Genomic DNA, 27,358 nt, shown 5'->3' on the forward strand with positions numbered 1-27,358 from the left:
GTGCTGTGCCGATCTGAAGCCAGGAGCCAGGTGCTTCCTCCTAGTCTCCCATGCAGGTGCAGGGCCCAAGCACTTGGGCCATCCTCCACTGCACTCCCGGGCCACAGCAGAGAGCTGGACTGGAAGAGGAGCAGCTGGGACTAGAACCTGGTGCCCATATGGGATGCCAGCACTGCAGGTGGAGGATTAACCAAGTGAGCCACAGCGCTGGGCCCAAAAGACCCTCATTTTATCAGAGCCTAAGTTTGGTGGTGGGTCATCCAGACCACAAACAGAAACAAATACGAGATCCAGTAAGCAGAATAAGCATCATAAAGGAAATTCTCAAGGTTCTATGATGCTGAGTATTGGGGAAAAACCTTCCCAAGGTGACATTGGAGCTGAGAGATGGATGAAATAAAAGCCTGACCATCCACAGAGACAGAGTGTTCAGGAAGAGGTGACAGCCAGGGCAAAGGGCCTGGGGCAGAAAGGGGCTTTGATCATTGGAGAAGCAGCAAAGAAGGCCAGTGTGACAGGGTGACAGGCCAGGGAGAACATGGAAGGCGGAAGCTGGAGAGGTCAGCTGGGGCTGGACCACAGGGGCCTTGCAGGCCGAGACAGGGTTTGCACCTTATTCCGAGCAGAAGGAGAGCCTCCAAGGGCGCTGCTTTAAAGTGTTAATTGAAGTGCAACCTGCAGAGCACACAGGCGTAGCTGTGCCTCAAGTTCTTAGATTCTCTTGTGAGCCGAATCCGCCTGTGGAACCGAGAACAGCATCCAAGTCCAGAATCGGAGCTCTCTCCACTGCCTCCTTGGGACACACACGAGCCCTTCCTTTCGCTGTTAAGTGTATTTTTAGTTTTTATTTGAAAGGGAGAGGGAGAGGGAAAGTGGGGGGGGGGGGGAGAGAGAGAGAGAGAGAGAGAGAGGCTTCCACATGCTTGCAACAACCAGGTTGGAGGAGCCAGGAGCCTCATCCGGGTCTCCCACGTAGGTGCTGGGACCCAAGCACCTGAGCCACCCCCTGCTGCCTCCCATGACTGTGAGCATTAGCAGGAAGTTAGATGGGAAGCACAGGCAAGGCTTGAACCAGGCACTCTGACAGGCGCTGTGGGCGCCCCAAGCAGTAACTCGACTGCTGTGCGAAACGCCCGCCCCAGTTCCCCCTGTCTCCGAGCGTTATATGACGGAATCGTGCAGTCTGTTGTGCCCTGGCTCTCGCTTCTTTCCTTCGGCTCCCGTTTGTGAATCCACTGATGCTATTGTGGACGGCGATGCTTCCTTCGCTGAGGAACTCTTAGCTGCGGGGGACCGGGATCTGAGTTGAGCCCCCCGCGCTCATGGGATGCAGCGTGGAGGACAGACCTTGGAGAGACAGTGGGAGGAGGAGGAACGGTCAGCAGGCGAGACACGAAGGGGGCAAGACCTGCAATCAGAATGCAGGGGTTCACATGGGAGACCCAGAGGAAGCTCCTGGCTCCTGGCTTAGGATTGGCGCAGCTCTGGCCATTGCGGCCATTTGGAGAGTGAACCAGCAGATGGAAAACCTCTCTCTGTCTCTCTGTCTCTCTGTCTCTTTCTCTCTCTCTCTCTCTCTGCCTCTCCCTCTCTCTCTGTGTAACTCTGGCTTTCAAATAAATAAATCTTTTTTTTTTTTTAAGAATGCAGATATTTTGCAGACTGAAGTTCTTAGAGTGTGTGGGAGTTGAGCAAAAGAAAAACCCAAGGATAGTGGGGTTCATCATTTAAATTCCTGGGTTTGGGTAACAGGCATTTGGCCCAGCAGTTGATACCTGCATCCCATATTGGGGCACCTGGGTTTAACAGCTGCCTCTGGCTTCCGGTTCCAGCTTCTTGTACTGCAGACCCTGAAGGCAGTGGGGTTGGCTCAAGTAACTGGGTTTTTCTTTTTTTTCTTTTAAAGACTTATTTATTTATTTGAAAATCAGAGTTACACAGAGAGAAAAGGAGAGACAGAGAGAAAGAGAGAGGTCTTCCATCTGCTGGTTCATTCCCCAGTTGGCCACAATGGCTGGAGCTGGGCTGATCTGAAGCCAGCAGCCAGGAGCTTTTTACTGGTCTCCTATGTGGGTGCAGGGGCCCAAGGACTTGGGCCATCTTCTACTGCTTTCCCAGGCCATAGCAGAGAGCTGGACTGGAGGTGGAGCAGCCGGGACTAGAACCGGCACCCATATGGGATGCCGGCACTGCGGGCGGAGAATTAACCTACTGCGCCGCGGCGCTGGCCCCAAGTAACTGGGTTCTAACAACCACTATGGAAACCTGAGCTGAATTTGTGGCTCCCAGCTTTGGCCTCGGCCCAGCACCATCTGTTGCCAGCATTTGGAGAGTGAGAGGGAAATTAAATAAATAATTTTTGAAGAGATGAATTCCTGGGTTTTTGAGAAAATGGGTAGGTGGGGTGTCTTTTACTGAGACGGGAAGCAGAGTGAGGGACAGATTTTAGGGTGGGTCAGAGATTTCCATTTTGCACATGTTATGGCGGAAACACCACACTGGCATAGGGGACCACGTGTCCCAGCTTGCTGCGGAAAGGGCTTGCGCCTGTGGCTCCAGCTCAAGTAACGGCACCCCTGGGGTGGGAGGTGCTTGCCTCGGGGGTGAAGATCCCACTTGGGGTGCTGCATCTCCTGGCTGAGCACCTGGGCTCAAGCCCTGGCTCCACTTCTAATGTGCACTGTGGAAGGCACAGGCGAGGGCTCTAGTAGCAAGCCCGTGGGGAGTGGACCAGAAGATAGATCTCCATCTCTGCCTTTCAAATTCAACAAATAAAATAATATAAAAAAAAGCATCACACCCCCTCTTGTGCTTGGAAGTGTTAGAGTGCTCTGTCTCGCTCGCTCTCTCTCTCCCTCTCTCTCTTTCTCTCTCCCTCTCTCCCTCTCAAATAAAATTTTAAAAAATAAACAGGGACAGGGCCCAGCGCCGTGGCTTACTTGATTAATCCTCTGCCTGCGGCGCCGGCATCCCATATGGGCACCAGGTTCTAGTCCCGGCTGCTCCTCTTCCAGTCCAGCTCTCTGCTGTGGCCCGGGAGTACAGTGGAGGATGGCCCAAGTGCTTGGGCCCTGCACCCACGTGGGAGACCAGGAGGAAGCACCTGGCTCCTGGCTTCGGATTGGCGCAGCGCGCCGGTCATAGTGGCCATTTTGGGGGTGAACCAACGGAAGGAAGACCTTTCTCTCTGTCTCTCTCACTGTCCACTCTGCCTGTCAAAAAAAAAAAAAAATGAAAAAAACCATAAAAAATAAACAGGGACAATCACTGTCACACGGCAGGGAAGTGCCTGCATCCCACACGGGAGTGCTTTGTTTGGGTCCTCGCTACTCCACTTCTGATCCAGTTTCCTGCTGATGTGCAGGTACTTGGGCCCCTGTTACCCATATGGGAGACTTGGATGGAGGGTTTGTGTACGTGTGTGCGCATGTGTGTGTGTGTCTATTTTGGCTTAAAATGGCACAAATGTCTTTCCTAATAATTCTGAGAGCAAGTCTGACATGAAGGTGTGGGCGGGGCCGTGTGCCCGGCAAAGTCTCCAGCGGGAGAACCCTTCCTGCCCCTCCAGCTTCCAGGCGAGTCCTGGCTTGTGCCGCATTGCTCTGGTGTCTGCATCAGCGCACTCCTTCCCTCCCCTCTCAGTTCCTTGGCTTCCTGCTAAAAAATAAGATGCATTCAGTTATTTATTTGAAAAGCAGAGTGACAGAGAGATAGAAATAGAGAGAGAGCTTCCATCTGCTGGTTCACTCCCCAGATGGCCACAACAATCAGGGCTGGGCCAGGCCCAAGCCAGGAGCCAGGAGCTTCAGCTGGGTCTCCCACATGGATGCAGGGGCCCAAGCATGCAGGCCATCCTGTGATGATTTCCTAAGTGTATTAGCAGGGAGCTGGATTGGAAGTGGAGCAGCCAGGACTTGAACTGATGATCATATGGGATGCTGGCATTGCAGTTGGTGGCTTAACCCCTGAGCCACAACACAAGCCCATAAATTTGTCTCCTTTATAATTTATAATGAAATAATCAAGACATACAAAAAGACAAAAAGAATTACATAGCATCATTATCCCGCAAATATTCTTATTAGAGTGACAGTCCTATACTCCCTCCTCAGCTCTTCCCCTGCCCCCGTAACTATGATACAGAATGCAGTTTTATTATTTTCATCATGTAAGTGTTTATCACTGAGTGCTATATGCAAGAAGTCTTCCAAGAGTTCACGGAACAGGAAAATGTGTATTATAAAAAACTATGCGTGGATTTCAAAATTTATTGCACCAACATAAATGCATATCTTTTTTTAAAAATGTTTTTTTCTTTTTTTAAAAAAGATTTATTTATTTGAAAGTCAGAGTTACACAGAGAGAGGAGAGGCAGAGAGAGATAGGGAGAGGTCTTCCATCCGCTGGTTCACTCCCTAGTTGGCTGCAATGGCTGGAGCTGCGTCGATCTGAAGCCAGGAGCCAGGAGCTTTATCCGGGTCTCCCATGCGGGTGCAGGGGCCCAAGGACTTGGGCCATCTTTTACTGCTTTCCCAGGCCATAGCAGAGAGCTGGATCAGAAGAGGAGCAGCTTGGACTCGAACCGGCGCCCATAGGGGATGCTGGTGCTTCAGGCCAGGGTGTTAACCCATTGCGCCACAGTGCCAGCCCCCAAAAAACATTTCTCTCTCTCTTTCTTTCTTTCTTTCTTCCTTCCTTCCTTCCTTCCTTCCTTCCTTCCTTCCTTCCTTCCTTCCTTCCTTTCTCTTTCTTTCTTTCTTTCTTTCTTTCTTTCTTTCTTTCTTTCTTTCTTTCTTTCTTTCTTTCTTAGATTTATTTATTTATTTGAAAGGCAGAGTTACAGAGAGGCAGAGACAGAGAGAAAGAGACATCTTCCATCTCCTGGATCACTTCCCAAATAGCTGCAAAGACCGGAGCTGGACCTATCAGAAGCCAGGAGCCACATGGGCCTCCCACATGGGTGCAGGGACCCAAGGACTTGGGCCATCTTCTACTGCTTACCCAGGTGATAAAAGAGAGCTGGATCAGAAGTGGAGCAGCTGGGACTTGAACTGGTACACATATGACATGCCAGCACTGCAGGCAGTGGCTTTACCTGCTACATCACACCGTCGGACACATACATATATTTTTAATTCCATTTTTATAAGCTTTTTGATGTATCTTTATGGAATTGGTTTGAAGTTTTTATTATTTTTTATTTAAAATTTTATTTATTTGAGGGGCAGGGAGAGTGAGAGAGAGAGAGAGCGAGTTCAATGGCTGGGCAGAAGCTAGGAGTCAGGAACTTGATCCAAGTCTCCCATGTTGGTGTCAGGAACCTAACTACGAGCCATCATGCTGTCTCCCAGGGGTGTATTACAGGAAGCTGGAGTTGAGAATTCAACCCAACTCTCGTGTGGGACACAGGCATCTTAACCAATGTCTTAACCACTAAGTCAAAAACTCACTCTGTTGCATGTTTTTATTTTATTTTATTTTATTTTATTTATTTATTTATTTATTTTTTGACAGGCAGAGTGGACAGTGAGAGAGAGAGACAGAGAGAAAGGTCTTCCTTTTGCCATTGGTTCACCCTCCAATGGCCGCCGCGGCCGGCGCGCTGCGGCCGGCGCACCGCGCTGATCCGATGGCAGGAGCCAGGAGCCAGGTGCTTTTCCTGGTCTCCCATGGGGTGCAGGGCCCAAGCACCTGGGCCATCCTCCACTGCACTCCCGGGCCACAGCAGAGAGCTGGCCTGGAAGAGGGGCAACCGGGACAGAATCCGGTTCCCCGACCGGGACTAGAACCTGGTGTGCCGGCACCGCTAGGTGGAGGATTAGCCTAGTGAGCCGCGGCGCCGGCCATGTTTTTATTTTTAATCTTAATTTAATTTTAGAGGTTTATTTATTAATTCAAAAGAGTTTCAGTGAGACAGAGAGAGAGAGGGAGATCTTCCATCTGCTTGTTCATTCTCCAAATGGTGCAATGGCCATGGCTGTGCCAGGCTGAAGCCAGGAGCCAGGAGCTTCATCCGGGTCTCCCATGTGGGTGGCAGGGACCCAAGCATTTGAGCCATCTTCCATCGTTTTCTGAAGAGAATTAGCAGATAGCTAGATTGGAAGTGGAGTGCCCAGGACTCGAACCAGTGCCCATATAGGATACTGGTGTCACAGGGGGGAGCTTTATCTACTACGCCACAATGCTGGCCCCTTTGGGAGTCTTTTTAGCTCCCATGCTTAGTGGTGGAATTGCTCACTTGTAGGGTTGGGGTTGTCCATCTTTAGCGGCCAGGGCTGCCCCAGATGGTTACACACAGCTTTGAAATTATTGCTGGATTGGTCATCAGGGTGGCAGTATTGATATAAGAGATTTTGGTTGTCTGCATCCTCACAAACACTGGTATTGTCAAATGTTTAAAATTAAAAACAATTTTATTTATTTGAGAGGCAGAGTGAAAGAGAGAGAGTAGAAGCGAGAGAGAGAGAGGGAGAGAGATCTTCCACTTGCTACTTCACCCCCGAAATGGCCATAACAGCCAGGTGTGCACCAAGCTGAAGCGGGGAACCAGGAGCTCCATCCTGTACTCCCACAGGGGTGGCAGGCACTCGCGCACTGCACCTGAGCCGTCATCTCCCGCCTCCCTGAATGCATTACCAGGAAGCTGGGTTGAAGTGGAGTAGCACGGGCTTGAAGGGCACTCAGTATGGGATGCGGGCTTCCCCAACGGCAGCTGATTCCACTCCAGCGCAGTGCCGCCCCCACACTTTTCCATGGACAGCAGGTTGCAATTCGGACCTGCCACCTTTGGAGCGCTCTGCAGGCATTGTGGTTAGCAGCTCCCGGAGTGGACGGTGCAGCCACAGCGATCCCCGTTTCACTGGAGCCATCAGTTCCCACGGCAGCCTCTGTTAGCAGCTAGCGAGCTGCGGGCTTTCCTCGTCCATGACCCCCGTCTCCTCCAGGTGCCCAGCACAGAGATGCGCAACAATTTTTTTTGTGACTGTGGACACATTCTTCCTTGTATAAAGCTGACCCTGGCCACAGGAAAGTTCTACCCAGAGACCCCCGTTCTGCTTTCTGGAGCTGTTTACTTAAATTTTCTCTTCCGTGAGCTAAATGTCCCGGAACACTCTCCTGCTCTTCTCTGGTCTCTCTTTCTCTGAACGGTTGTTGCTCTTTCTTGGCCAGAACTCATATGTGCTGAGAAGATGTTTTGCTAGGGACAGGCATTGCGCCCCGCAGGTTAAGCTACCACTCGGGACATCCACATGTCATATCAGAGTGCCGGCTCCAGTCTTGGTGCTGTGCTAATGAGCCTGGGAGGCAGCAGGTGATGGTTCAGGGGCTTGAGCCCCTGCAATCCATGTGGGAGACCTGGATGGAGTTCCAGGCTCTAGGTCATTACCCAGCACCAGCTGTTGCCACTATTTGGGGAGTGAACCAGAGAATGGAAGATCTATCTCTGTCACTCTACCTTTCAAATAAATAAATCTTTAAAAAAGAAAATGATTTAGTGACATTCCCTAATCACTCTGTACATCACTGTTTCCATCTCACCACCATGTGGAAGGTTTCCAAACATGGCCAGGTGAGGCCGGCCCAGGAGTCTCCCCTGGAGACAGGCTCCATGCACCCAGCTTGATGGGGGGCGCAGAGTGGGCCTCCTCTCAGCTCTGCCTTGGCTCCTTCTCCCCCACTGCCTTTTGTAATCTTCAGAATTCACAGAATTTCGGGGCTGAGAAAGCACAGACACCCAGGGTCCATCCCTTCACTTTGCAGCCAGAGGAAAGGGTGAGGTATCTCACCCCAAATCCAGGGGAGCCCCAGAGCCAAGAGCCGGGAAGCCCCTCGAGTCCTGACCTGGGCCACTGCCTGCCTCCCTGGGCTCCTCTCGTGGGACACTCCCGCTCAGCCCTGTCTCCCACCCCAGGCTGCCTAGGTGCCCTCCGGGGTCAGCCAGCTTGCAGGGAGTTCCAGCAGGCAGCAAGGAGGGGCAGGCCCGGCAGGCAGACCTGGGGGCAGAGGAGGGTGCACAAACGTGTGTGTCTTGGGGGTGTAGGGGTGGTAGGGCCTCTGTGTGTTAGAGTTGACACCAGACAATGATGCAATCACAAGATGCAAATTGAGTGCAGGTCGCTTTAAGAAAGGAATAGCTGTAATTTGAAGCCTGCTGGACGCTGGACGGGGAGGCGGCAAAAAAAGCTCCTGTGCTTGCCGGAGCCCCCTCAGTGTGCAGGCTTAGAGGGAGCTGGGCCTGTGTGGAGCTGCAGCGGACCCACAGGTAAAGCAGTGCCCGGTCCGGCCGGCGAGCCGGGCAAAGACGGGTGAGGCGCCCCTGGGCTGGGGGTACTGACAGAGCAAGGGGTCTCCCAGGGAGCAGAAAAGAGGGGTGCACAGGAGAGGAGGTGGCGGACAGTAGCTCCTGCCACTTGCACATGAGCAGAGTGGGTGAGCGAGGGCACAGGGTGGTCGTGGGGAGACAGGCCAGGACCCCATTACCTCTAAACCCCACATCAGTTGAGGAGTCTGGAAGGACTTTTGAATGAAGCCAGTGGGAAACAATAGGGGTGGGGAACTAAGCCTCTGGGTTAGGGCTGAGCAGCACCCAGGGCGCTGGAGTCCCGGGGGGCAGGAGGCTCCCAGGGAGCTGCTCCCACCAGGGGCGGTCGGCGGGTCTGTCCCTCTTGCCCCCCATCCCTGGCTTCCCTTGGCCTGGTGAGCAGCTGGCCTGCGGGAGCTCTGCCCTGGGGCTGGGACGGGGGACAGCTGGCCCATCTCTCCGGCCCCCACCCGTCCTCTTGGCCAAAGCAGCTGCAGGGAGAGCCGGGGGACACTGAGGCTGTGGCCTGTCACTAATGATGACCGTCACTTAGTCCAGCTGGTGTCTGGGTGCGGGGGCTTGGCTGCCGGAGCTGTCTCTCCCTCGCCCTTTCCACCGTCCCGGGCAAGGAGTGGGTTTGAGCCGAAGAAGAGCTGCCGGCTTCTCAGAAACCCCGCCACTGTCTGGCACGCCCAGGGCCACCAGGAGTTCAGCTCCCAGGAGTGGCGGGGACCGGGGCGCTCTACTCCCAGGGCTGGTCCTTCTGGGGTGTGGGGAAGGGCAGCTCGGGGGCCCATAGCTTGACTCATTCAGGTTCTGAGACTTCAGAAAGAGCCTACCCTCTGGGCTGGAGGGGTCAGCAGGGGAGGGCCAGGGGAGAGGGAGGTCCCCTGCCATGTGGCCGGAGGCTGTGACTCTGGGGGGAGGAGGAGGGAGGGTGTTTGCCTCACAACTGGCTTTAATCTGAAACACATGTACTGGCTTGCTGCTGTCCTTCTAGCTTCCAGGCAAGACCATAAAATCCCAGCGCCTGTGCCTCCTGGATTTGGGCAAGGCGGCAGAAAATACGGCCTGGCCCTGGCAGGGAAGACAGCCACCTCCCCTGGTGCCCTGCCCACCCGGCAGGACCAGGGTCTGGCTTGCACACAGCCCTCCGGCCAGGTTGTCCTCGCCGTCCCTGGGCCCCTGACCAGCACCATCTCCTTGGGCAGGGCATCGCCTCTACTCTGCAGGCCCCCACGCAGACCCTCCCTGTCGGGGACTCTAACAGCCTCGCCACTGCTGCCTGTGTCCCTGTGACTTGAGAAGGACCATGCAAGGAGAGGCCTTTGAAACATCTTCCACTCGCCCCAGATCCCTGCCCCGTTCAGCTCTGGGCCCTCTTTGGACCCCGAGCCTTCTCTTCCTCGCCTCAGCCTACCCACATGGGGGACAGGGATCAAGCACGTGACCAGAGGCTTGGGTTTGGACTCCGTGGGGACTGAAGAAGGCCCCACCCTCGAGTGCCTTGGAACTGTGAGCTTGGCTTCTGCCCGCGGCTCCTGTCTCACTGCCCTCCCCTGGGCCGGAGGGGCTGGAGCTCAGGGTCTTCCTGCAGCCTCACTGCCAGCTCCGGGTGGGGCTGGGTGGAGCGCAGCTGCAGGCCTCTGTCTCTCCCTGCTGTGTCAAGGGAACGTTTCTCCAGGGTGAGCGGCAGGGCGGCCACGTGGAAGAGCAGCTGCTGGGTGGAATGCTCGCCGAGACACCCACACTCTCGGGCAGGGTTTGGAAAGCCTGGCTGCTTCCCGCTGGCTGGCCCTCCCTGTCTCCCGCTGAGCAAACCCCGGAGCGACCTTTCCTCTTGTTGCCTTTGGTGCGCCGCAGTGTCCGCTGATCGTCCCTCTTCATTTCAGGGACTCACACGCTGCACCGCCAACTTCTCTGATCCAATTTGCTGTGTGTGTGTGTGTGTGTGCGTGTGTGTCAGGTGGTGACGGCTAGTCCAGCTCGCTCACCAGAAGACCTCTGGGGGGGCTTCTCTGTGACGCCCCTCACTCCTAGCTGTCTTCATTCTCGCCACCCCCAGATCTGACCCCAGGGTGAGCTCAGGGATGAGGTGAGTGTAGGAGTGGGGATGGCGCAGGACACGTAGGACACGCGGTAGATTCCAGAGTTTTCTTTTGTGTTCCGGGGGGGAGTGGAGGGACGTGGGGCTGTTTAACCTGCGGGAGAGGCTGCGGGACGAGAGCCGTTTTTGAGCTCCGGGGGAAGAGGCGGCTGTGCAGCTGCACGGCAGTGAAGGGGGACCGCAGTCTGGCTGAGGGGGGACACTGGGGATCACGGACGAGCTTGCTGGCTTCTGGCATGAGCTAATTTAATGCTCACTACAATAGCCAGCCACTATTCTATTTTATTTGCAAGAGAAAAAACTGCAATTTAGAGAGTGATAGAGACACAGAATTGAGAGTTGAGCCTGGGCTGCCTGACCCTGGACCCTGCACTCCTTTTTTTTTTTTTTTTTTTTTTGAAGTTTTTTGGTTCTGATTTTTTTTTTACAGGCAAAGTGGACAGTGGCCACAGCAGAGAGCTGGCCTGGAAGAGGGGCAACCGGGACAGAATCCGGCGCCCAGACCGGGACTAGAACCTGGTGTACCAGTGCCGCTAGGCGGAGGATTAGCCTAGTGAGCCGCGGCGCTGGCTAGACCCTGCACTCCTAACCAGGAGAGGAAGAGCTCTGGGAACACCAGGGTCTGGGGCGGGGGTGGGAAGGAGGGCTTTCCTGAGGCCATGCTTCAGGCCAGAGCCATTTAAGAAGAGTTTGAGAACCTGCGGAGATGGCGCGGCTGGACCGGATGCTTGGGTTTTTTGGCTGCGCATCCTCTGATTCTACGGATAAGACCCGCACTCTCTTACGAGACGAGCGAGCCGGTCGGGCGCCTCCAGGGGCAAGCTTTAGTGTGCGTGTGTGCTAGACCAGACTCCGAACAGAGGAGCCCTGGCTGGCTCTTCCCTGCTCTGCAGCTGTGGGTCCCCTGACAGATGATGGTGTCGACTCTGGGTCACGGGGCAGGTGGAGGGCTGCAGCGCACACGGCTAGGGGGGAACGCCTGAGTCCTCGTCAAGCTTGGGAGGCGCGGGGGTGGTACCTCTGGCCCTGCCCAGCCCCTGCTCCGTGTTCTGGGCGTGGCTGTGCAGGGCCGGATGGTGGGTGAGAAAAGCGGCCCCACTGCCCCTCCTTCTGTTGCAGTCCCACGATGCAGGCCCTGGTGCTACTCCTCTGGACGGGAGCCCTCCTTGGGCACGGCAGCTGCCAGAGCATCGCTAGCAGCCCGGAGGAGGTCAGTAGGGGTGGGTGGGCAGCATCAGAGGTCCCGGCCTCTCCTCACCAGCAAGCTTGGGAGGTGGGAGAGGCTGCCACAGGCACCCAGGTTCCAGGCCAGGCTGGGGCATTTATTTGTCCCGGACTTGATTTCAAAACAGAGAGAAAACCTTTTATCTTTCAGGAGACAGAGTGTGATCAAAAGTAAGATCCAAAAACGTGAAGCCCGTGAACAACTCCAGGCCCGCTCCCCTTCCCCAAACACCTTTCCTCGTTTCCTTGCGTGACTGGTGGGGCTCACCGAGTGGATGGAGGTCTGGGTGTTCTGATGCCGACCAGGCGCGCAGCAAAGGGCCCGGCCAGCCCTCTCCCTTGCCCAGAGAGCACAGCAGGGCTGAAGGCAGATCCAGGCACCGGGCAAGAAGCCCGTGCTGACAGTGGGGGAAGGGTGGCCGGCACAGGAGGGCACAGCCAGCTGGGCACAGGAGCTGCAGCCTCGGGCTTTGTGGGAGCTGGGAGTTTGAGTTCTGGCTCTACTCCTCACTAGGTCCTTTTGCCTCGGTCTCTGCTGGAGTGTAAAACGGGCTACAAACACCCACTGGGCAGGTGTTAGCTGGTTAAGAGGCTACATCCAACACTGGAGTGCCTGGGTTTGAGTGCCAGTTCCAGCTCCTGACTCCAGCTTCCTGCTACTGCACACCTCTGGGAGGCAGTGATGGTGGTTCAGGCGGCTGGTTTCCTGCCACCCATCAGAGACATGGACCGCACTTCCAGTTCCTGGCTCAGGCCCTGACTGTTTTAGGCATCTGGGGAGTGGGCCAGTGGGTGGCATATCTTGGCACTCTGCTCTCCAGCAAAACCAAAAGCCACCCTGATGGTGCCACGGCAGCCGTTCATTTCCCTGTCTATTGAGCGCCTACTCTGAAGGCAGGTACGGGACTCCGTTATTGCCTTTCAAGGAGCTCAGCGCTTCGAGACGCCGTGTTTGGAGTATCACGTCCGCCAAACGCATCGCCAAGTGTGAAATGAAGTAACTCAACTGCAAAGAGCTAGCAGGGGGCCCGGTGCCTGGCAGGTGGTTCTCGAGTAAGCGGTAGATGATGCTGAAAAAAGATCGGAAAACCCAAAAGGTCCCCTCAGATCGGGGTGGTTAGGAAAAAGCTGCAAAGGAGGAGGAGACACGGAAGAGGGCCATGGACAGAAGGGAGGGTTTCATAGCAGCTCCTAGGCAGAGACCCCCCACGCCTGAGAGAGAAAGCAGGAGTGTACTTCCAGGGAGCTTGTTCGGCTTGAGTGCGGGGTTTCTTGGGGGGTGAGGGAAGTCCTTGTCAATTTTAAATTTTTGAAGCGTGTCGCAAGTGTGTGAGCCTGGCCAGTTGTCTCTCCCTCGGCTGCCTCTCCCCAGCTGAGGGCCCCTGCGTAATCAGGGGAACAGACAGCCCCGGGCAGGCTCAGGGCGCCTGCCGGAGCTAGAAGGTCAGCCGCGGGCCAGCAGGACATCGCCTCGCGAAGCCGCTGAACCCAAGCCCAGGCCTCCCTGTCTCCCGGCAGGGCTCCCCGGCCCCCGACGGCACCGGGCCGCCGCTGGAGGAGGACGACCCCTTCTTCAAGGTCCCCGTGAACAAGCTGGCGGCGGCCGTTTCCAACTTCGGCTATGACCTGTACCGCCAGCGGTCCGCCGAGAGCCCCACGGCCAACGTGCTCCTGTCACCGCTCAGCGTGGCCACGGCGCTCTCGGCCCTCTCTCTGGGTGAGTGCGCAGTCGCAGAGGGCGCCCGCGGGGCTGGCGGGGCGCTCCGCCGCCCCCGAGGCTGTGAGCACGGGGCTCCCGGGAAAGGTTTTGTGTGGCCTGGGCGCCTACCGGCGTGGTGGCCTCATTCGTGCAGCCACCGTGTGCCAACTGACCCCCGGGGTATGGCCGGACCCTGCTCCCTGGCGTCCCAGCTGAGCTCGCTCGCAGGGGTCGCTGATAAGCACGTGGTGTAGACTGGGTGTGCTGCCTTCAGCCTACCTTAGGCACAGAACACAGTCCCTGCTTCTTCCACCGCCTTCTAACTGCCCGCCTAGAATGTCCTCCCGGCTCAGCCTACGCAGGCTCTCGGCAGACAAAGGGGGATACGGTGTCCCTGTCCTGAGACGGTCAGCGAGGCCGCCCTTGTCTGTGTGGCAGGAGCCGAACAGCGAACAGAATCCCTCATACAGCGAGCGCTCTACTACGACCTGATCAGCAACCCGGACATCCACGGCACCTACAAGGAGCTTCTGGCCGCCGTCACGGCCCCGCAGAAGAACCTCAAGAGTGCCTCCCGCATCATCTTTGAGAGGAGTGAGTGGCCCTCCTGGCCTGGGGCTCCTGGTGCCGCGCTGGGGGCTTCTTTCTAAACAGTAGGCGCTGTGTGCTCAGGCCAGGCCTGGCACTCGCGGACAGGAAGGGCCCTGTGAGCCCCAGAGGATCAGAGAGAGGAAGTGGGTTGCGGCGGCAGCAGGAGGGTGGGGGCAGGGCAGTAACAGCAATGAGTGAACTCTCTTGTTCCCTGGCCAGGGCCTGGGGGAGCCAGCAGAAGTCCCAGCGGGTCCCTGGGAGAGTGGTCGGGAAGTGGGGGGTGCTGAGAGGCGAGCCAGAAGCTGAGCCTGGTGGGCACTCAGAGGACGCGGCTGTGAGACTCGTACACTGACCTCTGCTCTGCCCTCTCCCAGAGCTGCGGATAAAATCCAGCTTCGTGGCACCGCTGGAGAAGGCGTATGGGACCAGGCCCAGGGTCCTGAGTGGCAACCCTCGCTTAGACCTTCAGGAGCTCAACGGCTGGGTGCAGGCCCAGATGAAAGGGAAGGTGGCCAGGTCTGCCAGGGAGGTGCCCAGTGACATCAGCATTTTCCTCCTCGGCGTGGCTTATTTCAAGGGTGAGAACTTCTCTACTTCCCTTTTGGCCACGGGTGGCTGGCAGGTGTCTGAGGGGGCTGGGCCAGGCTCCGAGAAGTCATGTTGAACATGAACCTGGGGCAGAGCCAGAGGAGGGTGTGAGAGCTGCGCTTGCCAGCATGTGTCTCTCTGCTCCTCGTGTCTACACTGCACAAGAAGCGTGCAGAAGAGCAGAGAAGGAAAAAGAATGAACACCAGGGGGCCTGTTTGGGGCTGGGCATTGCGTTAGATTCCTGGATTTGCAGTCAGACCAGGTTTATTTGTTTTTAAATATTTATTTGTTAGAATGAGAGAGAAAGAGATCTTCCATCCACTGGGTTACTCCTCAGATGGCTACAACAGCCAGGACTGGGTCAGATGAAAGCCAGGAGCCAGGAACTTCACCTGGATCCAGGGGCCCAAGGACTTGGCCATCTTCTGCTGCTTTCCCAGGCACATTAGCAGGGAGCTGGACTGGAAGTGGAGCAGCCAGGACTTGAACCAGCTTTCTGATACAGGATGCTGGCGTTACAGGTGGCAGCTTAACCCACTGTACCATAGGGCCAGCCCCTAGACCAGGTATAAATTCTGGCCCTGCCTTTACCCTGCACAAATTTCATAATTCTCTAGGCCTGCTTTCTCAACTGATGGTGAAAACCATACACCTACTTTATAGACCCTTTGCAGATGTTACCTCTCATTTGCACAGCAACCCTGGTACTGTAGCGAGGACATGGCGTGTGCTCATCCACCTGCATTCTTCTGCCATGTTGTGCTGATGTGCCCAGTGTGAGGACTGCCCCCGTCAGGTTCAGTAAGGCCTTGGAGAGCTGTTTGGGCAACATCCCCTATCAAGTGCTTTGTAACCACCGACCAGGTGGCAAGAAGGGACCCCCCCATCCCCCGCTAGAGAATGGCAAGAAGGGACCCCCCCATCCCCCGCTAGAGAAAAGTCTGACGGCTTCCTACTTCCCGCAGTGCTGTCCAGTGAGTGGGAGGGCAGTGACACACCCAGGACACGGAAGGCGCTTGGGCGTGGGCTTGCTTGGAGGGTATCCACACACCACGCCACGTGTGTGGGTGGCAGCGAGGGGTGATCTGACATTGGCGGTCCCTCCCAGCTGTGACTTCCTTCGATTCTGTCACCACCCAGAGACATCAGTGTAGATGCGCACACCAGTTTGCTTTCTGCTCAACACAATTAGCTTATGTCCATCTAAGTTTGCTTGGGGAAGGCATTCGGGTCCAAACCACACGCTGAGATGGAGTGACTGCCTGCTGTGTCAGGACCTCGGGCGATGGCGAGCCCTCCGGCTGGGCAGTTTCCACCGGCCCTGTCCGCTGGGGCTCAGGACACTTTTCCTTTCATTCCAGGGCAGTGGGTAACAAAGTTTGACTCCAGAAAGACTTCCCTCCAGGATTTCCACTTGGATGAGGAAAGAACCGTGAGAGTCCCCATGATGTCAGACCCCAAGGCCACTTTACGCTATGGCTTGGATTCTGATCTCAACTGCAAGGTCTGTAGCACTGGGGTGGACAGTGGGAGTGCGGGGAGGGCAGAGGCAGCATGGTGTGGCCTTGGAGACAGACAGCTGCCTACATTTTGCCTGCTGTGTGACTTGAGCAAGTCAGCAACATCTCTGAACCACCCCTGTTCTCAAAATGGCGGGGGGAGGCTATCAAAACTCACCTTCTCAGTTTGTTGTAAGGATTAAGGGTCCGGCAAGATTGGGCAGAGTTGCCATCTTTCATTTTTTGGAGACCTTCAAATTTGAAACAAACAGACCTGTCACAGCCTCCACGCTGCTGGCATTCGAGGCCTCCATGAGTATTAGCTCTAAGTCAGTGGTAGCTGTGAACCTTTGCTGGGCCACGGATCTGAGGATTTGACCAGAGCCCGGGGTACTGGCTGGGATGCCCCACGAGTGCATGAACACACTTCTTGTCTGTGACTTCAGGGGGCTTTTGGCACTGGGACTCCATTTTTCCTGTGGATTTTTAGGTTAATAACTTAAAAAAGGGTTTATTTATTTATTTGAAAGGTAGAGTGACAGACTGGGGTAGTGCTGGTGGGAGAAAGAGAATCTTTCATCTGCTGGTTCACTTTGTAAATGACGTCAACAGCTAAGGTTAGGCCAGGACCATACCAGAATCCAGGACTCCATCCAGGTCTCCTACATGGCTGGTAGGAACCAGCCATAAACTGCTGCCTCCCAAGTGCAAAGGCAGGAAGCGGGGTCAGAAGTGGAGGGGCTGGGACATGATCCCGGGCGCTCTGATGATATGCGATGCAAGTATCCCAAGCAGCAGCTTAAACTGCTGCACCACAACGCCAGCCGTTAATCACTTTTGTTAATGCTGTTTCTGTAGAGCTGTGTCCACCGCCCCCTAGCACTTCTAGTCCAGTGCTCTGCACACGACAGATGGTCAGTAAATGTTAGCAGATGGACTCTGGGCGAAGAGAGACCTGGAATTCAGCTCGTGTTCCTTAGACCCACGGAAGGGCCTCTGCAGCAGCTTCACTTGGTTTTAGGCTAAGGAAGGGGCAACAGCCTACGTGTGGAAGGAACATTTGGAGGTGACTTGCTGCCAGGAAGCACAAACCTAGAGGGCCAACTGCCACATCTATCGGGGCTGAGGGAGACACGAGGCCCAGGCCCACCACAGGACAGGGAAGACAGCCCTTGGGGAGTGTCTGTCCCCAGGCTCTTGGGCCCTGATACTAACCCCTGCACTTCCTGCTGTTTCAGATCGCCCAGCTGCCCCTGACTGGAAGCATGAGCATCATCTTCTTCTTGCCCCTGAGACCAACTCAGAACTTGACCTTGATAGAAGAAAGCCTCACCTCCGAGTTCATTCATGACATAGACCGAGAGCTTAAGACTATCCAGGCGGCCCTGAGCATCCCCAAGCTGAAGCTGAGTTTTGAAGGCGAAGTCACTAAGGCCCTGCAGGAGATAAGTATGTCTGCCAGACCGCCCTGCTCTTGGCGGGTGGGATGGGGTTGAGTCTTTGAGCCTTGAACTCACGGGTTCCATGGTCCCGTGGGGAGGCCCCAGATGGTTGCTCTATTGTAATAGTGCTGGAGTCAGGGCAAGGAGACTGAGCAGCCTTGCTTATCGGCCTCATTGCTTAGCCCTGGGAACATACGTGCCCTAACAGGACACAGGACTCTGCCTCCCAGACAGGTCTGTTTGACCTGGCTTCTAATCTAAACCTTACTTGTGTGCCCTGGCGAGTCTCGCAACCCTCCGCCAGCCCTGAGGCCTGCCTGTCTCACAGCAGGTCAAAGGCGATGCTTTGCTCCCAGCTTGTTGCCTGCTTGAGAAATCCTCCCTGGGGGCGCTGGATAAGGCAGGTTTCCATGAGACTCTCTCCCAATCTCGCAGAGCTGCAACCCTTGTTTGAGTCACCTGACTTCAGCAAGATCACAGGCAAGCCCATCAAGCTCACGCACGTGGAACACCGGGCTGGCTTTGAGTGGAATGAGGACGGGGCGGCAACCAGCCCGGGGCCAGAGGTGCAGCCTGCCCGCCTCGCCTTCTCCCTGGACTACCACCTGAACCAGCCTTTCATCTTTGTGCTGAGGGACTCGGACACAGGGGCCCTGCTCTTCGTAGGCAAGATTCTGGACCCCAGGGGCACTTAATGCTCTGGTTTAATGTCCCAGTAGCCTAAAAGAAGACCCCAGAGGGATGGCAGATTATACATTACATTAAGGCTGCCGTGGTAATGTTTCAGTGTATACTTTGCAATAAAAGAGCTTTATCTTTCATTTTTGTTACTTTGTTCCTCCTGATTTTAGCTATGCTAAGCTCAATATGAAGATAAATTGCCCTTCAGGAGTTTGCTGGTCTTTAACTTATAGCCTGGTTGTATTAAACTCTGCAGGAAGTCACCACTATTAGTTATCTGCCTTGTATAATACTGTAAGGGCTGTTTTTCTGCTCTGGGGGTGTTGATGCACTAGGACCACTGACTCCCTGTCCCCCACAACCAGGAATCAGGCTTTAAAATAAACCAGACTAGGTTTTCATGCAAGCGGTCAAGCTAATGTCACATGTGACAACATGGGATAACATCTGGATAGATAAGGAAGTAATTTGTAAGTCAGGAAATAATTATTTTATAAAACATGTAGAGAAACTTTTAAGTATACATAAAATGGGACTTGATATATAAAAATTCTGAAATTAAAGAAAAAAGATGTATTTATTTATATGAAAGGCAGAATGACGGAGAGAGACTGAGACAGAAGAAAGAGAGGAGATCGTCTGTCCACTGTTCACTCCCCAGATGGCGGCAACAACCAGGGCTGGGCCAGGCTGACGCCAGGAGCCATGAACTCCAGCAGAGTCTCCCAGCCCAAGCACTTAAAGCCATCATCTACTGCCTTCTCAGGGACATCAGCAGGAAGCTGGGTTGGAAGTGGAGTAGCTGGGACTGGAACCAGCGCTCCAATGTGGTATGTGGGTGTTCCAAGCAGTGGCTTGGCTTATAGTGCCCCAACGCCCACCCAGAAACCTTCCTTTTAAGGGAGTATACCCATTTAACAAAGTACAATAGGGTCCTTTTCAGGGACGCGGAATACGGCAAGTCTGGGGACAAGGTAACTACAGAATTGTCTGTGGGGGTAAAGTTTCTCTTTTCAGAAACCACGCTGACCAGCCCTGGCCACGACGAGTTACTAGAAAGGAGGAGGGATGAAGTGCTGCCCACCTTTCACCTCGCAGATGTTGAGCGCTGCCTGTGCTCCAAACACTGGGCTTCCTGCGAAGCCTCTGCCAGCCTCTGCAGGGCTATTCATTTCCTAATTATGATGCCATGGCAACCACTGGGCACTTCCTGGGCATGGCCAGGGCCGGCAAACTCTCAAAAGCAGTGTGGACCTGGCAATCTTTCCCACGAACTCATTTGAACCCTCAGTCACCAGTGGTGATCTAGCAACCAGAGGTCAGACCCAGAGAATCCGGCGGCCTTCTGACCAGGATGGGGCCTGCACCACTGCTCCACGTCCCGGTGGAAGGCAGCCATCGTCTCCACCTCCTGCCTCTGAAGTTTGAAACCACAGCAGCGACATCCACACCCTAGCATTTTTGGAAATCCCTCGCCGCCCTTTCCCGTACTCACGCCGTCTGGATTTCATCTGCTGCATGGGGAGGCCTGGTAGAAGCAGTGGTCTCTTTCTAGGCTTGCTGATCAATAGGAGAACTTGGACAGAGGCGCACATGTTATAAAGTCGTTCCCACAAATTTGACTGTATTAGTGCTTGGCCAGTGAGGCTGCCAAGCAGACAGACTCCAAGCCAGACGGCCGGCAAACTGGTTGAAAACAAATTTAAGAGTAGCCATCCCTGGAAGAAACTGTCCAACGAGGGTCCTGTCCTTTTTCTCCACTCACAGCTTAGACTGCAGGGGTAGCGACAGAGGGTTGGGGGAAGCTAGAGACCCTGAGTGCAACTGTGTGTCTCGTGGAGTCTTTGCTTTACTTTTTCAATTACAATATAATTATCAAGGGTTTAGTTCCCACTGGAGTGGTGTGCAACACATGACTACTAGAAGCCCCCGGAATGTTCCAGCTATCATCACTGAGTGAGGTGGAATCCAGCCAAAACCCCAGGCTCACATCCAGATGCCTGAAGATCAGTTAAAATCCTCTTAAAGGACCAGCACTCTCTAGACACTAGATTAGTTCTAAGCCTTTTCTGGGAACTGGGTTTTTTTATTGGAGGACTGTTAACTGTGTCTATAAACAGTTATTAGGGGCTGGCCTCGTGGTACAGAGGGTCAAGCTGTGGCTTGGAACACTGGCATCCAGTATGAGTGCTGATCTGAGTCCCGGCTGCTCTTCTTCTAATCCCAGCTCCCTACCAGTGCGCCTGGGAAGGCAGCCGAAGCTGGCCCAAGTGCTTGGGCCCCTGCACCCATGTGGGAGACCCAGAAGAGGCTTCTGACTGTTGACTTCATCCTGGCCTGGCCCCGGCCATTTGGGGAGTGAACCAGCCGGATGGAAGATCTCTTTCTTTCACTATGCCTTTCAAATAAATAAAAAATAAATCTTAACGTAAAAGAAAAAAGAACCAGTCATTAAAATAGGCGAGTAGCTCCCTCTCACTGGGGTGTTTTCTGAGCCCTCCCTGCCCTCATGCACCGGGCTTGGGACCGCTGGGCAAGTCCTATCTTTCTTGGCTAAGTTTGGCAGCAACAGAGCCTCTTTTAACTTGTCTTCCTGGGGCTGCTCTCTGAGGGTCACTCTGGGAACCCTATGCTGAGGGCCCCACAGGGACGGGTGGCAAGTCCAATAAACAGGATTTCATCTGCTGGAGCTCCTGGATCTCATCACTGCAGGGGCCGCAGTGCACGGCCAGGACCGTCTCTGCCTTCTGTATCGTGCTCAGAGCTTCGGGTACTTCAAACCTGGATGGAGAGGCAACAGTAAGAGTTCATTCATTCAGGGCTGGTGCTGTGGTATATTGGGTAAAGCCACCACCTGCAGTGCCAGCATCCCATATGGCACTGGTTCAAGTCCCAGCTCCTCCACTTCCAATCCAGCTCTTGGCTATGGCCTGGGAAAGTAATGCAAAATGGCTCAACTCCTTGGGCCCCTGCACCCACGTGGGAGACCTGGAAGAAGCTCCTGGCTCCTAGCTTTGGATCGGCGCAGCTCTGGCTGTTGTGGCCAACTGGGGAGTGAACCAATGGATGGAAGGCCTCTCTCTCTCTCTCACTGCCTGTCTGTGTAACTCTGACTTTCAAATAAATAAATATATCTTAAAAAAAAATTTGGGGCCAGTGCTGTGGCGCAGTGGGTTAACTAACACCCTGGCCTGAAGCGCTGGCATCCCATATGGGCGCCGGTTGGAGTCCTGGCTGCTCTTCTTCCAATCCAGCTCTCTGCTATGGCCTGGGAAGCCAGTGGAGGATGGCCCAAGTCCTTGGGCCCCTGCACCCACGTGGGAGACCTGGAAGAAGCTCTTGGCTCCTGGCTTTGGATCGGCGCAGCTCCGGCCGTTGCGGCCAATTGGGGAGTGAACCAGCAGATGGAAGACCTCTGTCTCTGCCTCTCCTCTGTGTGTAATTCTGACTTTCAAATAAATAAATAAATCTTTAAGAAAATTCATTCATTCATTTATCCTGGCTGTTCCACTTCCCATCCAGCTGCCTGCTAATGTGCCTGGGAAAAGCTTTGGATTATGGCCCGAGTGCTTGGGCCCCCGACTCATGTGGGAGACCCAGATGGAATTTCAGCTCTAGTTTTGGCCTGGCCTGGCCTGGGCCCAGGCCTTTGTGGACATTTGGGGAGTGAACCAGTGGATGGAAGATCTCTGTCTTCTTTCTTTGCGTCACACTGCCTTTCGAATAAATAAATAAACTTTAAAAAAAAGTTCCACTTATTTAGTCAAGCCCATGTCAACCGAGGGCTCACACACTGTGAAGAATACAAAGTCAGATGAGCTCACTTCTGTCCTCAAGGGTCTATAATCTAGAAAGGTGCATAAGATACTTTCACAAACACACTGCAAGGCAGAGTTTGAGAAAAAAGTTACTAAAAATAAGTATACATACTCCAGGATCCTGAGATAAACAGGCAGATCTTAAGACTTTAATCTTTCTTTTAGAAAATTTATTTACCTATTTGGCAGCAGAGTGACACAAAGAGAGAGCTTCATCTGCCAGTCCATTCCTCAAATGGCCCTAATGGCGGGGGCTGAGTCAGGCTGAAGCTGTGAGCAGGAGCTCCATGTGGGTCTCCCACATGACTGGTGGGGAGCCAAGGACATTAGCCATCATCTGCTGCTTCCCAGCACGTTAGCAGGAGGCTGGATGGGCAGCAGAATAGCCGGGACTTGAACCAGCACCCCTATGTGGGATGTGGGTGTCCCAGGAGGCAGCTTAATCCGCTGCACCACGAAGCCTGCCCCTTCTGTAATATTTACCTGGAGACTTACATAGGGATTTTCACCTTAGGCTTAGGGTAACTAAGTCGACCTCTGACCCAGGCCTTTTCTCTCTCTGATCAAACCGGCCATCTCTGTCTTGGGTATCAGGTTCACTCGCCATTCATAATCCTAAATTTAAGCTTCAAACGCTTACTCAAACCAATGGTAGTTTTATCAAGACTTGGAGGCATTCTATCCTGAAATATTAAAATGGGGGCCTCCAAGATGACCTCAGCATCAGCTCCGCATTACGTATTTTGTTTTTTAAATATTTATTTTATTGGGAGTCGGTGTTGTCCTACAATGCTGGCATACCATATGGGCACCAGTTGTAATCCCAGCTGCTCCACTTCTGATCCAGCTCCCTGTTAATGTGCCTGGGAAAAGCAGCGGAGGATGGCCCAAGTGCTTGGGCCTCTGCACCCATGTGGGAGACCAGGAGGAAGCTCCTGGCTCCTGACTTTGGCCTGGCCCAGCCCCAGGCCTTGTAGCCATTTGGGGAGTAAACCAGCAGATGAAGGATCTCTCTCTCTCTCTCTCTTTCTCTTCTTCTTTAACTCTGCCTTTCAAGGAAATAAAAAATTAATCTTAAAAAATGAAAGGCAGGCCGGCGCCGCGGCTCACTAGGTTAATCCTCCACCTTGCGGCACCAGCACACCGGGTTCTAGTCCCGGTCGGGGAGCCGGATTCTGTCCCGGTTGCCCCTCTTCCAGGCCAGCTCTCTGCTGTGGCCAGGGAGTGCAGTGGAGGATGGCCCAAGTGCTTGGGCCCTGCACCCCATGGGAGACCAGGAGAAGCACCTGGCTCCTGTCATCGGATCAGTGCGGTGCGCCGGCCGCAGCGCGCCGGCCACGGCGGCCATTGGAGGGTGAACCAACGGCAAAAGGAAGACCTTTCTCTCTCTCTCTCTCACTGTCCACTCTGCCTGTCAAAAAAAAAAAAAATAAAATAAAAAAAAAATGAAAGGCAGAGTTAGAGAGAGGGAGAAACAGAAAAAATGAATCTGCTGATTCACTCTACAAAGGGCTGCAAAGGCTGGGGCTGGGGTCAGGCCGAAGCCAGGAGCTTCATGCAGGTCTTCTACATGGGTGCAGGAACCCAAGGACTTGGGACATCTTCCGCTGCTTTCCCAGGCACATTAGTAACAAGCTGGATTGGAAGTGGAGCAGCCAGGACTGGAACGGGTGCAACATGGGATGCTGGCCACCACGCCACAATGCTGGTTCCCTTCTTTTTAATTTTTAAAACAGCATTTCTCAACTTTGGCAAGACTGACACTTTGTACTTGATCATTCCTTGCCCAGGGGGTGAGGGATGGCAGTGGGGGCATTGTCCTGTGCACTGTGGAATGGGGAGCTACACCTCTGGCTTCTACCCACCGGATATAGCCTCCTCCTAAAACTGTCTCCAGACAGCACCAAATGTTGTCTGAAGGCAAAAATCACTCCTGGCTGAAAACAACTGCTTAAAAAGGAATAGGATGCAGTCTAGGGAGAGGGCAGAGACCTTGGAGCTGACGGGGCTGGGAGTGAGAGAGCCAAGGGCAGAGTGATTAACAGGAGAGGAATGAGAAGGGAGGCTGTGGGGGTGGGCGGGTGCGGCTGCCTGGCAAGGCCTCCCTGGCCAAAGCGCTGCAGATCTGAGAGCTCTCCCTGGATCTCTGAGGAGTTTTAAGGACCCCTCCTACAGAGGCAGTGGAGAAGTGCCAACACGGAAGGCAAGTAAGAGATACGGCGAGGGGTGCCCTGGCAGGGCGCTAGGGAAGGAGGACTCACCCGTTGAACAGGATTTGGGCCAGTTTGAAGAGCTCATGGCCCATTTCAACACTGGACGGGCCATGGCGAGCCTCAACCACTGTGAGACTCTTCTGCAGATGGGCAGCCGACTTCTGCCAGTCCCCTGTGAGAAGAGAAGACAGTCCCAGGCAATCGTGGGTAAGGAGAGATGGACAGGAGGGAGCACAGCCCCGGCTTAGCCTGAGAACCAAGCCGACAAGGCACCCGAGCAGCTCGGAAACACACATACCCAAGGCGGCGTAGGCCTGGGCGAGGTCGTCCTCGATTTCTCCCAGCACGCTGTGCTCTGCCCACAGGAAGCTCTCGGCATCACGCTGGCACCCCGACAGCTGCTGAATGGCTTTCTCTATCAAGACAAAGGGGAAAGCACCCCAGTCCTAGAAGTGAGAACCCAGAATCCTGGGCTGCACTGTCTATCTTGCTTTGTTTCCCCGAGGCACTGTGCCTACGCTGACAAAGCTGCTGGATATGGGGAAGGCATTTAGCCCAAGGGGTTGAGAGGTCTGCATCCCTGGGTGCTGGGTTCAATGCCTGACTTGTTACTGTACACCCATGAGGGCAATGGTAATGGCTCAAATGATGGGTTTCTGCCACCCACGTGGGAGATCTGGATTGAGTCCCTGCCCAGGCCCAGCTGTTGGGGCGTTTGGAGAGTGAACCAACAGATGGGAGATCGCTCGCTCTAATTAAAACAAAGGCCTGGGCATTTACCCTGTGCTTCCAACATCTGCTTTCCAAAGCAACCAACTTTACATCCCAGTGACTGAAATCTAGTTAAAGGTAAACTTTCCTCAAGTAGGGCAAATAATTTCTACTCCAGCTCTAAGGCAGGGTTCCCAAGGGCAACAAGGTGCCCCACAGCTACCTCTCTGAAACAAGCGGGGGATTTACAAGACTCCAAAATTCCTACGGAAAGGCATACTGCAAAACATTAGGCATAGATTTCAACTTTTTTTTTTGGTATCAAAATAAATTCATCTTTTAAATCTTTTTTTTTTTTTTTTCCATAAACGTTTTGAAGTGCCCCTGTATGCCCACTGCCCCCTAAAGGAGGCTGGTGCTGAGGGCAGTGACATCAGGCCCTCAAATTAAAACAAGTGACACTGAACTCTGGAAGTGTCCGGCGCTCATGGTGTGAGAGACAACCCTGTAGTCCCGAGGGGTCCTTTAACTAGGGATGTGATGCATAAGAAACAGCTCCATAATTCCTTGGGGTCTTTTTCAAGGACACAAGGCTAACTAAACTGGTCAGGACTGGATCTCATTGGCTTGTATGGCCATCTTGTGGCTGGGACGGGAATAATGAAACTCAACTCTTCAATCATTACTGAGTATCCTGGAGTCCAAGGCGGTATCAGAATGGATGAAGGAGAAGGCGCCGGAAGACCAACGCAGGGAGCTGGTCTCACCTAGCTCACCACTTCTGAGAAGCTCCCGGGCCAGCCCAGTCTGCCGCTGAAGGTCCCGCAGCCGAGCGGCCAGGTGATCTCTGCTGACGGCTTCCGTACAAGATCCGCTGCTGCAGCTCAGCACGTCACCGCCCTGTGGAAGGCGGTTTCATCCTTACCTCTAGATCGGAGCCATTCTTCACCATGAGGTGTGCTCACATGGCAGCTTGACCCACAGGAGAACACTGCCCCAGCACTACAGCCGCGAGGCCAAAGCCTGAGGGATCTGCTCTGACAGCTGCGGTTCTAACAAGAGCAGCAGCTGATCCCACCAAGAGACTTGGTTTTTATAGAACAGAAGTGGTAGCGCCCACGTTTCTTTCCATCTCCACAACCCCTGTCTTCTCTCTGTTGGGGGCTAGGACCCTGGATGACAAACATGCTTCTAGTAGCTACGAAGAAGCCACAAGGAAACCAACAGAAAGAGGTGTTAGGTGAAGCCCTCTCTTGGCTGAGCTTGGGGTGTGACGCTTCAGCTTTGACACACTGGCTCTGCACTCCGCCATGGCTCTGGGACAGGACCTCGACGCTGGCCATCTACCATCTTTTAGATGTTCTCATTTGGCGGCGGCAGCCTCATGTCTCTTGAGTTCCCTCCTTCCCTCCCTTACTGTCCCCTGTGAGCTGTCCACAGTGGAGGGGTGGGCATGTGGCCCCCAGGTGGCCTGCTCCTTGGGGCCAGCACTATTGCATAGTAGGTTAAGCCTCTGCCTGTGGTTCTAGGATCCCATATGGGTGCTGGTTCGAGTCCTAGCTGCTCCACTTCTGATCCAGCTCCCCGCTAATGGCCTGGGAAAGCAGTAGAAGATGGCCCAAGCATTTGAGCCCCTGCACCCATGTAGGAGACCCAGAAGTAGCTCCTGGCTCCTGGCTTCGGATTGGCCCAGCTCTGGCCATTGCGGGCATCTAGGGAGTGAGCCAGGTGACCTGCTCCTCTGCCCAAACGGCTGGAGGTTTTGCTTTCCTTCTAACATGGTTACCAGACCGGGGAACACAGCAGCATTCCTGCTCAGGCTGCTGTCAGGGTGGCATGTGTCCTCATCCTCCCAGGTGGGGAGGGCAGACGCTGCTGGCAGTGACCCTGCCACCCTGAGAGGGGAGTCTGTCTCAGAGGAGGCTAACATCAGAAATGAAGCTGAGTGAGGTAAGACAGAACAAATGGGTCCTGGTGATGTCATCTCAGCCCTTGGATCAATCTGTACCCCAAGTAGCCCTACTCTGGGACTCCCCCCTCCCCAAGCAACATTTTATTTAATGAACACAAATTTCGTTAAGTACAACTTTAGGAATATATTCTTCCCACCATACCCGCCCTCCCACTCATACTCCCACCATTCCTCCTCCTTCCTCTCCCCTTCTCAGTCCCATTCTCCATTAAGATTCATTTTCAATTAACTTTGTACACAGCAGACCAACTCTATATTAAGTAAAGATTTCAACAATTTGCGCATGCACACACACACACACACACACATAAACTGTTTGAAAACAAATTTTACAGTTAACTCTCATAATACAACTCATTAAGGACAGAGTCCTGCATGGGAAGTTAGTGCACAGTGACTCCTATTGTTAATTTAGCAGTTAAAATTCTTATGTATGATGTCAGTGACCACCCGAGGCTCTTGACATGAGCTGCAAAGGCTATGGAAGCCTTCTGAATCCACAAACTCCAT

The 27,358-nt window shown here is 54.1% G+C and overlaps 2 protein-coding genes across 8 annotated transcripts in view; one reads left to right on the top strand and one right to left on the bottom strand.

Moving 5' to 3' along the window:
- Positions 1 to 8,209: 8,209 nt before the first annotated feature.
- Positions 8,210 to 18,274, top strand: SERPINF1 (serpin family F member 1). Of its 2 annotated transcripts, none has more exons than XM_002718883.6 (8): positions 8,210 to 8,263; positions 11,529 to 11,619; positions 13,152 to 13,350; positions 13,771 to 13,926; positions 14,298 to 14,501; positions 15,874 to 16,016; positions 17,250 to 17,460; positions 17,889 to 18,274. In XM_002718883.6, exons 2-8 carry the CDS (start codon positions 11,536 to 11,538, stop codon positions 18,146 to 18,148), a joined length of 1,257 nt encoding a protein of 418 aa, XP_002718929.2. In that variant the 5' UTR covers positions 8,210 to 8,263; positions 11,529 to 11,535; the 3' UTR covers positions 18,149 to 18,274. The 2 variants fall into 2 exon arrangements, with proteins under 2 accessions (XP_002718929.2, XP_008269150.2); XM_008270928.5 differs by lacking the exon at positions 8,210 to 8,263 and adding an exon at positions 9,303 to 10,397.
- Positions 18,275 to 18,692: 418 nt separating this feature from the next.
- The window catches only part of SMYD4 (SET and MYND domain containing 4), a 63,612-nt gene continuing 54,946 nt past the window's right edge, over positions 18,693 to 27,358 (bottom strand). For 5 of the 6 annotated variants that reach the window (XR_016223913.1, XM_051824515.3, XM_002719045.6 and 2 more), the window contains 4 exons: positions 25,644 to 25,776; positions 24,464 to 24,580; positions 24,214 to 24,337; positions 19,966 to 20,915 (listed from right to left, as the gene is read on the bottom strand). Coding sequence is in view for 4 of the 6 variants with exons in the window: in XM_051824515.3 (XP_051680475.3) it covers positions 20,762 to 20,915; positions 24,214 to 24,337; positions 24,464 to 24,580; positions 25,644 to 25,776 (528 nt within the window). In the remaining 2 variants the exon portion in view is untranslated. Of the gene's footprint in view, positions 20,916 to 24,213; positions 24,338 to 24,463; positions 24,581 to 25,548; positions 25,777 to 27,358 lie in introns of all 6 variants that reach the window. The other variant, XR_011383626.2, reaches the window with a different exon arrangement.

This window comes from Oryctolagus cuniculus, chromosome 17 (genome assembly GCF_051225735.1).
Source record: "Oryctolagus cuniculus isolate XC-2025 breed Fujian yellow rabbit chromosome 17, ASM5122573v1, whole genome shotgun sequence".
Taxonomy (NCBI): Eukaryota; Metazoa; Chordata; class Mammalia; order Lagomorpha; family Leporidae; genus Oryctolagus; species Oryctolagus cuniculus.

Excerpts from the sequence above, each read along its gene's own strand:
- SERPINF1 (XM_008270928.5), top strand. Across the intron at positions 13,927-14,297 it reads CCGCATCATCTTTGAGAGGA|AGCTGCGGATAAAATCCAGC; the intron begins GTGAGTGGCCCT and ends GCCCTCTCCCAG. Across the intron at positions 14,502-15,873 it reads CGGCGTGGCTTATTTCAAGG|GGCAGTGGGTAACAAAGTTT; the intron begins GTGAGAACTTCT and ends CTTTCATTCCAG.